We start from the raw sequence: 10,829 nt of genomic DNA, 5'->3' as shown, positions 1-10,829 counted from the left end.
CTCTCTTCGTCCTGCCCAGGTCACCCAGCAACACGAACCAACATTGACCGCGACCGGTGCAGTGACCGCCGAAAGAAGTAAGTCTTAATTTAACTCTCGCTACGAGATAGGCACTCCTAGCTACCAATTCGTGCCAACTTCGAATCCCGCAGACTCAGAACCCGAACGAAAGGCCATTTGTTCCCCATACCTGGTGGGCCAGTCCGAAGTTAAGTATAGGCCTGTTAGTTGTAGAAGTAGCTTAGACGTAGAATTTGTGCATGAGTAGCGATTACTGTGTATAATAAATGTGCTTTGATTTGAATCTTACTAATCGGTGTATTGAGTTTTTGATCATTACTTGGACTTGAACCTCATGGCGGTATCATAAAGATACCTGGCGACTCGAGAGCAAAGGTAATAAAACAGAACAATTGAACCAACCGGAAAGTTAGCAACAGGGCTTTACTTTATAGTCCCCAGGGGCTTCCCACCTTTCGGGGCGGACCCCGTACCTGGTTTCAAGTGATTGGACTTTGTTCCAATCGCTTGGTTCGATTTCTCCAATACTAGAGCTGTTCCCTAATCGTTGGGCAGTCTTTAAGTGGCCGTTAACCTCTTTTGTGTTGGCTCCTGCTGGCACCGAGGAGTCTGGCTTGGCTTTGTTTACCTTAAAATGTTTTGATTGTTCCCGGGGATCGCTCATTACTATGTAGATGGCTGCTACATTACTATGCAGATGGCTGCTTGTATCGATGCTGTCTGGATTTTTTCAGAGTCTAATACACAGTAACTTGCGGCTGCTAGTTTTTGCCTGTGTTGGCTGAATTTCCCTTCAGCCTTTGCGGTTTTCCATTTTAAGTCGGGAAGTGGCCAACTCAGGTGGCTACAGCAGGTCTGGCAGCATTTGTAAGGAGAGAAAGGGCTAATGTTTCGAGTCCAGATGACCCTTTGTTAATGCTGGTGCTGTGAGGCAGCAGTGCTACCATGCTGCCCCTGTGCCGTCACCAGCACCAAAGTTGCCTCTCAGGTACATTCTGAAACCTTCACCCATGTCCTGTCTGAATGTGAACGAGGTGAAAAATGTCTACCTGACATTAGGTCACAAAGAAAGAGGAACAAATAAATTCTCAGCACCTGTTATAGAATTGGTGAGTAAGATTCCTGTGGGGATTGAAATGCATTTATTTAATAAATATTTTAGTTTGCAAGTTTAATAGGAATTCCAAACATGATTAAGGCAGCTATCAGTTTTTCCGAAAGTCATTCCAATTAATTTTACTAATGAATGAGTCCGGGAGTCGAATATCAGCAACTTTATTTGAAAATAAGATTTATCTTCTGACCAATCGTACGGACACATCAATCATAGAAAATGTGAAAATCCAGTGTTCAAAATAACTTACATGAGGTTAGCCCAACAAAGTGAAGGATGCCCTGAGCTTAATCTCCAATATCTTAAATTCAGGCTGCACCATCCTTACACTGGTGCACTCTCACCTTTTCATCACATTATATGATATAACTACAGCACGTGTTATTCTCTTTGTTTGAAACATGGCTCAGATATTATCTGGTTTGTACTTTTGATTGTAGGTTGCATCCTTTAACTCTCCATGATTGCTCTGGTCAGCACTTTGCTGTGATATTTCTGTGTCCAGAAAAACATCACTTAAAGTAATTTGATACAATTCTCATTTACTGATGATCTACTGTCCACAGGAAACAATTCCCATGGGGGTGGTCTTGTCTGTGACCCTACACAGTGGTCGGGAGGTCGTACCCCCAGACCCTACAATCTCAGTGGTAGGGGCAGCCCGGTGGCACAGTGGTTGGTACTGCTGCCTCAGCGGCAGGGACCCAGGTTTGATTTCGACCTCAGGTGACTGCCTGTGTGGAGTTTTCACATTCTTCCCTTGTCGGTGTGGGTTTCCTCTGGGTGCTCCAGTTTCCTCCCACAGTCTAAAGAGGTGCAGATTAGGTGGATTGGCCACGCTAAATTACCCCTTAGTATCCAGGGATGCCAGGGTTAGGTAGGGTTACGGGATTAGGGCGGGGGTAAGAGAGCCTAACTGGGGTGTTCTTTCAGAGGGTCGGTGCAGACTCGATAGGCCGAATGGTCTCCTTATGCACTGTGGGGATTCTATGATAGGGAAGTCCTACCGCCTGATCCTACAGTCATGGTGGAAAAGAGGTCATAACCCCTGACCGTACAGTCATAGTGGAAAAGAGATCAGAACTACTGACCGGCACGGTGGCGCAGTGGTTAGCACTGCTGCCTCACAGCACCGAGGTCCCGGGTTCGATCCCGGCCCCGGTTAACTGTTCGTGTGGAGTTTTCACATTCTCCCAGTGTCTGCGTGGGTCTCACCCCCACAACCCAAAGATGTGCAAGGTAGGTGAATTGGCCACGCAATTTAGCGTGGCCAATTCCCTTAATTGGAAAAAAAAAGAATTGGATACTCTAAATTTATTTTTTAAAAACCCTGACCCGACAGTCACAGTAGAAAAGAGGTCATACGCCTTGACCCTATAGTTACTGGTCAGGAGGTCATACCCCCTGACCCTACAGTCAGAGGGTTAGAGAGGTCATACCCCATTTGGAATAGTGTGTTGTCTTGGACCTTGCAGCTCAGGAAGGTTTTGGAGCAGGCACAGTCCATATTCAACAAAATGATACCAGGACTCATGGGCAGGTTGCACTGATTTGGAGTTTAAAGGTGATCTAATGGGCATGCTTAAGCAGATTAAAATATTTAGTAGGTTAGACATTGATAAACTACTTTTCCAGTGAGGGCATGAGGAGATATGATCTTAAAATTAGAGCTAAGTAGTTTTGAATCATAGAAGCAGAGAGAGGCCATTTTGCCCACCATGTCCATGCTAGCTCTCTCTGCTAGTACCGTTTACTTTGTCCCATTTCCCCACATTTCCCCGTAGCCCTACGAACTGTTTCTCGTCACATGATCCAATTCTGTTTTGCAATCTACAATTGAATCTGTCTCCTCCAAACTCTCTGGCAGTGCATTCCAGATCGTAACCAGTCCGTGTTAAATAGTTTTTTTCTCAGGTCACTGTTGATTCTGCTGCCAATTACGTTAAAACTGTGCCCCTCTGGTTCTCAATCCTTCCACTGTAATTGCTTTCGTCATTGAACTTTCCAGGTTTTTGGGGGATGGGGGGATTTGCTAGGGCCTTTGTGTATTTTGAACCTTGACTAGTTAATGTATCAAAATACGAGTCAACACCTTCGGGAAGGGACAAATAGAACAGGACCGAAAGAGAGATGAAAACTGGTGCAGCACAGGGAACAGTTTCTGCTCTTGCCGTTGCTTGAATAAACTGAAATACAACAGACTCGACACAGCGTTTAATCCATGGCATCTCCATATTGAGTTTTCTTCCCTCCAGTATCAGTGTTTCCCGCCGAGTCCACCTTCTCATTCTTTGTATCTGCAAACAGAATAGAATTACAGAACTATACAGCAATGGTTCACAACCTTCTCAGTAACACGGCACACTCAATTCCACGGCACACCCACATTTTATCAGCTGAATCGATTGCCCCACAATGTAGAAGCAACCCGACAATAGCCAATCACAGACAAGGAAAAGACACAGCACGCGCCACAATCCGGAACAAACTCATCCTGTGTTTAGTTTAAATCAGCAATCGGACTGAACTTCAGTTTAATTCAAAGCCATTATATTCAGTGCAACAATAGACTCAGATCTACAGCACAGAAAAGGCCCTTCAGCCCATCGCATCTGCACCGACCAAAAACAACAACATTTTAATCCCACTTTCCAGCACTTGGCCCATAACCTTGTAAGCCCTGGGATCACAAGTGCACATCTAAATACTTAAATGTTATGAGGGTCTCTGTCTCCAACACCCTTTCAGGCAGCGAGTTCCAGACTCCGATCACCCTCTGGGTAAAGTTATTGCTCAAATCCCCTCTAAACCTCCTGCCCCTTACCTTAAATCTATGCCTCGTGGTCATTGACTCCTCCACCAAGGGGAGTTTCTTCCTGTCTACTCTATCTATGCCCCTCATGTTATACATCTCAATCATGTCCCCCTCAGTCTCATGTGCTCCAAGGAAAACAATCCAAGTCGATCCAATCTCTCTTCATAACCAAAACCCTCCAGCCCAGACAATATCCTGGTAAATCTCCACTGCACCCTTTCCAATGCTATCATATCCCTCCGATAGTGTGGATTTCAAAACTGCACATAGAGTCCTAGCTGTGACCTAACCAATGTTTCATACAGTTTCAGCATAACCTCCCTGCTCTTAAACTCTGTGCCTCGGCGAATAAAGGCAAATATATCCAAAAATAAGGAAAAAAGTGGCCCGCGGGTGAGGGTGCTTAATTGGGCAAGGGCCAATTACATCCAAATTAGACAGGAACGAGGGAATGTGGATTGGGAGCGGCTATTTGAGGACAAATCCACTTTTGACACGTGGGAGGCTTTTAAAGACCAGTTAATCGTCAGTTGGTAGTACAGTGGTTAGCACTGTTGCTTTACAGCGCCAGGGACTCAGGTTTGATTCCCGCCTTGGGTCACTGTCTGTGCGGAATCAGCACATTCTCCCCGTGTCTGCGTGGGTTTCCTCCGGGTGCTCCGGTTTCCTCCCACAAGTCCCGAAAGACGTGCTGTTAGGTGAATTGGACATTCTGAATTCTCCCTCGGTGTATCCGAACAGGCACTGGTATGTGGCAACTAGGGGCTTTACACAGTAACTTCATTGCTTGCTTGTGACAATAAAAATTATTCATAGATATTCATGTTCATATTAGTAAATAATAATAATATAGTCCAATGCTGTGCAGGTTAGGTGGATTGGCCATGCTAAATTGCCCTTAGTGTCCAAAAAGGTTAGGTGGGATTACTGGGTTACAGGGATAGGGTGCAGGTATGGGCTTAAGTAGGTTGCTCTTTCCAAGGGCCAGTGCAGACTCGATGGGCCGAATGGCCTCCTTCGGCACTGTAAATTCTATGATTGAAGTGTAAGAGGCATGTCCCCGCAAAAATTTAGGATAGAAAAGGCAGGATTCGGGAACCATGGATGACAAGGAAAATTGTAAGCTTAGTCAAAGGAAGCTTACGGTAGGTATAGGCATCTAAAAACTGACGAAGCCCTTGAGGAGTACAGTGAAGTATGAAGAAACTTAAACATGGAATCCCAAGGATTTGCATATATTAGGAGCAAGATGGTAGCAAGAGAAAGAGTAGGCCCACTTAAGGACAAAGGAGGGAAGTGATGCGTGGAACCGCAGGAAGTGGGAAAAATCCTTAATGAGTACTTCAGAACATAGAACAGTACAGCACAGTACAGGCCCTTCATAGATACATACATAGAAGATAGGAGCATGAGGAAGCCTTTTAGCCCTTCGAGCCTGCTCCGCCATTCATCACGATCATGGCTGGTCACCCAACTCAATAGCCTAATCCTGCTTTCTCCCCATAGCCTTTGTCAGCATGGATTTAGTAAGGGGAGGTCGTGCCTGACAAACCTGTTAGAGTTCTTTGAAGAGATAACAAATAGGTTAGACCAAGGAGAGCCAATGGATGTTATCTATCTTGACTTCCAAAAGGCCTTTGATAAGGTGCCTCACGGGAGACTGCTGAGTAAAATAAGGGTCCATGGTATTCGAGGCAAGGTACTAACATGGATTGACGATTCGCTGTCAGGCAGAAGGCAGAGAGTTGGGATAAAAGGTTCTTTTTCGGAATGGCAACCAGTGGCGAGTGGTGTCCCGCAGGATTCAGTGTTGGGGCCACAGCTGTTCTCTTTATATATTAACGATCTAGATGACGGGACTGGGGGCATTCTGGCTAAGTTTGCCGATGATACAAAGATAGGTGGAGGGGCAGGTAGTATGGAGGAGGTGGGGAGGCTGCAGAAAGATTTAGACAGTTTAGGAGAGTGGTCCAAGAAATGGCTGATGAAATTCAACGTGGGCAAGTGCGAGGTCTTGCACTTTGGAAAAAAGAATAGAGGCATGGACTATTTTCTAAACGGTGACAAAATTCATAATGCTGAAGTGCAAAGGGACTTGGGAGTCCTAGTCCAGGATTCTCTAAAGGTAAACTTGCAGGTTGAGTCCGTAATTAAGAAAGCAAATGCAACGCTGTCATTTATCTCAAGAGGCTTGGAATATAAAAGCAGGGATGTACTTCTGAAGCTTTATAAAGTATTAGTTAGGCCCCATTTAGAATACTGCGAGCAATTTTGGGCCCCATACCTCAGGAAGGACATACTGGCACTGGAGCGGGTCCAGCGGAGATTCACACGGATGATCCCAGGAATGGTAGGCCTAACATACGATGAACGTCTGAGGATCCTGGGATTATATTCATTGGAGTTTAGGAGGTTGAGGGGAGATCTAATAGAAACTTACAAGATAATGAATGGCTTAGATAGGGTGGACGTAGGGAAGTTGTTTCCATTAGCAGAGGAGACTAGGACCCGTGGGCACAGCCTTAGAATAAAAGGGAGTCACTTTAGAACAGAGATGAGGAGAAATTTCTTCAGCCAGAGAGTGGTGGGTCTGTGGAATTCATTGCCACAGAGCGCGGTGGAGGCCGGGACGTTGAGTGTCTTTAAGACAGTTGATAAATTCTTGATTTCTCGAGGAATTAAGGGCTATGGAGAGAGAGCGGGTAAATGGAGTTGAAATCAGCCATGATTGAATGGTGGAGTGGACTCGATGGGCCGAATGGCCTTACTTCCGCTCCTATGTCTTATGGTCTTAAAGAGACATTGATGGGATGCAGAGCTGGGCTGAAAAATGGCAGATGGAGTTTAACTCTGATAAATGCGAGGTGATTCATTTTGGTAGAAAAAATTTGAATGCAGATTACAGGGTCAACGGCAGGGTTCTGAGGAATGCGGAGGAACAGAGAGATCCACATGTCCACAGATCTCTGAAGGTTGCCACTCAAGTGGATAGAGCCGTGAAGAAGGCCTATAGTGTGTTAGCGTTTATTAACAGGGGGCTTGAGTTTAAGAGCTGTAGGGTTATGCTGCAACTGTACAGGACCCTGGTGAGACCACATTTGGAGTATTGTGTGCAGTTCTGGTCACCTCATTATAGGAAGGATGTGGAAGCATTGGAAAGGGTGCAAAGGAGATTTACCAGGATGCTGCCTGGATTGGAGGGTAGGTCTTATGAGGAAAGGTTGAGGGAGCTAGGGCTTTTCTCATTGTAGCGAAGGAGGATGAAAGGTGACTTAATAGAGGTTTCTCAGATGATGAGGGGGATAGATAGAGTGGACGTTCAGAGACTATTTCCTCGGGTGGATGTAGCTGTTACAAGGGGGCATAACTATAAGGTTCAGGGTGGGAGATAGAGGAGGGATGTCCGAGGTAGGTTCTTTACTCAGAGAGTGGTTAGGGTGTGGAATGGACTGCCTGCTGTGAGAGTGGAGTCAGGCACTTTAGGAACTTTCAAGCGGGTACTGGATAGGTACATGGAGCACACCAGAATGACAGGGAGTGGGATAGCTTGATCTTGGTTTCGGACAAGGTTCGGCACAACATCGAGGGCCGAAGGGCCTGTTCTGTGCTGTACTGTTCTATGTTCTAAGTGTCTCCTTATCTCTGTCCGAAATGGTTTACCCTGAATCCTCAGACTGTGACCCCTGGTTCTGGACACACCCATCATTGGTAACATCTTCCCTGCATCTACCGTCTAGTCCTGTTAGAATTTTATAAGTCTCGATGAGATCCCCCCTCATTCTTCTCAACTCCAGCGAGAACAATCCAACCGAGTCAATCTCTCCTCAAATGACAGTCCCGCTATCCCTGGAATCAGTCTGGTAAACCTTCGCTGCACTCCCTCGAGAGCAAGGACATCCTTCCTCAGAGAAGGAGACCAAAACTGCACACAATTCTCCAAGTGTGGCCTCATCAAGGCCCTGTACAATTGCAGAAACACATCCCTGCTTCTATACTCGAAACCTCTCGCAATGAAGGCCAACATGCCATTAGATTTCTTTACCGCCTGCTGCACCTGCATGCTTACCTTAAACGAATGGTGCACAAGGACACCCAGGTCCCACTGCACACTCCCCTCTCCCAATTTACAACCATTCAGGTAGTAATCTGCCTTCCTGTTTTTGCTTCCAAAATGAATAACCTCACACTTATCCAAATTATACTGCATCTGCCATTGGTTTGCCCACTCGCCCAACCTGTCTGGATCTTGCTGTAGGATCCCTGCATCCTCGTCACAATTCACCCTCCCACCTAATTTGGTATCATCTGCAAGCTTTGAGATGTTACATTTTGTTCCAACATCCAAATCATTAATATATATTGTGAATAGCTGGGGTCCCAGCACCAATCCCTGTGGTACCCCACTGGTACTGCCAATTTGAAAAGCACTCATTAATCCCTACTCTTTGTTTCCTCTCTGCCAACCAGTTTTCCATCCATCTCAATACATTTCCCCCAATCCCATGCGCTTTAATTTTGCACAATAATCTCTTATGCGGGACTTTGTCAAACGCCTTCTGAAAGTCTAAATATACCACATCAACTGGCTCCCCCTTGTCTACTGTATTGGTTACCTCTTCAAAGAATTCCAACAGATTTGTCAAGCATGATTTTCCTTTCATAAATCCATGCTGATTCTGACTGATCCTGCCACTGCTTTCTAAATGTTCCACTATAAAGTCCTTGATAATGGATTCAAGCATTTTCCCCACTAGGCTTACTAGTCTATTAGGCTTACTGGTCTATAATTCCCTGCTTTCTCTCTACCTCCCTTTTTGAATATCGGAGTGACGTGAGCTGCCCTCCAATCTGCAGGGACAGTTCCAGAGTCTATAGAATCCCAGAAGATGACCACCAATGCATCCACTATTTCCAGAGCCACCTCCTTAAGCATTCTGGGATGCAGATTCTCAGGCCCTGGGGATTTATCCACCTTCAATCCCATCAGTTTTCCCAGCACCATTTCTCTACTAATGTTGATCTCCCTCAGTTCTTCCCTCTCACTAAACCTTTAATTCTCCAACATTTCTGGGATCTGATTTGTGTCCTCATTTGTGAAGACAGAACCAAAGTATGTATTCAATTGCTCAGCAATTTCTTTGTCCCTTATTATGCATTCCCCTGTTTCTGTCTGCAGTGGGCCTACATTTCTCTTTACCAATCTCTTTCTCTTCACATATCTGTAGAAACTCTTAGTGTCAGTCTTTATGTTCCCTGCATGCTTCCTTTCGTACTGTACTTTCCCCTATTATTTTTCTTGGCCAATCTGTATGCTTCTTCCTTGGATCGGATACTATTTCTACTTTCCTTTGTAAGCCATGGATTGGCACTCTTACCCCCTTTGCTTTTGTGCCAGACAGGAATGAACAGTTGCTGTAGTTCCCCCATGCGCTCCTTGAATATTTGCCATTGTCTATCCACTGTCATCCCTTTAAGTAACTCTCCCCAATCTATCAAGACCAACTCACGCCTCATATCCTCATAGTTTCCTTTATTAAGATTCAGCACCCTAGTTTCCGAATCAACTACTTCACTCTCCATCTTGATAAAAAAATTCTATCATGTTATGGTCGCTCATCCCCAAGGGGTCTCGAACAGCCAGATTGGCAATAATTCCCCTCTCATTGCACAGTACCCAGTCTAAGATGGCCTGCTCTCTAGTTGGTTCCTCCACATATTGGTCAAGAAAACCATCCCGTATACACTCCAGGAATTCCTCCTCTACGGCATTGTGGCTAATTTGATTTGCCCAATCTATGTGAAGATTAAAATTACCCATGATCATCGATATTCCCTTATTATATACATCATTAATTTCTTGTTTAATGCCATTTCCAACCTCACCAGTGCAGTTTGGGGGTCTATATATGACACCCAATAATGTTTTTTGTCCCTTGGTATTTCTCAACTCTACCCATACAGATTCCACATTGTCAGAGCTAATATCCTTTCTCACTCTTGTGTTAATTTCCTCTTTAACCAGCAGTGCCACGCCACCACCTTTTCTTTTATGCCTGTCCTTCCTAAATACTGAGAACCCTGGCACATTCAGTTCCCATCCCTGTTCACCCTGAAGCCATGTCTCCGTAATCCCAATTATACCATACCCATTTTTATCTATAAAACATGGAACATAGAGCATTACAGCGCAGTACAGGCCCTTCGGCCCTCGATGTTGCGCCGACCTGTGAAACCACTCTAAAGCCCATCTACACTATTCCCATATACACTATCTGCTCGATTAGTTCATCCACTTTATTGCAAATACTCCGTGCATTAAGGCACAGAGCCTTTAAGTTTGTCTTTTTCACAATGCTTATTTTGCTCCCAATGTTTTTCTCTACTGCCCTGTTTGAATTTTGTCCTCTGACTCCTTGCGTAGGTTCCCATCCCCTGGCATATTAGTTTAAACCGTACCCAACCGCTCTAGCAAATAGCCCCCCTAGGACATCAGTTCCAGTCCTGCCCAGGTGTAATCCATCCAGTTTGTACAGGTCCCACCTCCCCCAGAACCAGTCCCAATGCCCAGGAATCTGAAACTCTCCGCCTGACACCATCTCTTAAGCCACGTATTCATCCTATATATCCTGACATTTCTACTCTGACAGCACGTGGCACCGGTAGTAATCCTGAGATCACTACCTTCGAGGTCCGATTTCTTAACTTCCTTCCTAGCTCCCTTATTCTGCTTTTAGGACCTCATCCCTTTTTTTACCTATGTCGTTTGTACTGATGTGTACCACGACCACTGGCTGTTCACCCTCCCCATCCAGAATAACCTGTACCCGCTCCGAGACATCCTTGACCCTAGCACCAGGGAGGCAACAAAAAATCCTGGAG

At 45.4% G+C, this 10,829-nt stretch overlaps 1 protein-coding gene across 1 annotated transcript in view; it reads right to left on the bottom strand.

Moving 5' to 3' along the window:
* Positions 1–1,280: 1,280 nt before the first annotated feature.
* tmem141 (transmembrane protein 141) overlaps positions 1,281–10,829 on the bottom strand; it is a 34,868-nt gene continuing 25,319 nt past the window's right edge. Inside the window, exon 5 of the mRNA XM_072488072.1 lies at positions 1,281–3,432. Within this exon, the coding sequence (XP_072344173.1) occupies positions 3,350–3,432 (83 nt within the window). The 3' untranslated portion in view covers positions 1,281–3,349. The remainder of the gene's footprint in view (positions 3,433–10,829) is intronic.

The sequence above is a fragment of the Scyliorhinus torazame genome, chromosome 22 (assembly GCF_047496885.1).
Source record: "Scyliorhinus torazame isolate Kashiwa2021f chromosome 22, sScyTor2.1, whole genome shotgun sequence".
NCBI classification, from domain to species: domain Eukaryota; kingdom Metazoa; phylum Chordata; class Chondrichthyes; order Carcharhiniformes; family Scyliorhinidae; genus Scyliorhinus; species Scyliorhinus torazame.
Note: the sequence above shows the minus strand (reverse complement) of the source record. Positions and strands in the feature narration are given on the sequence as shown.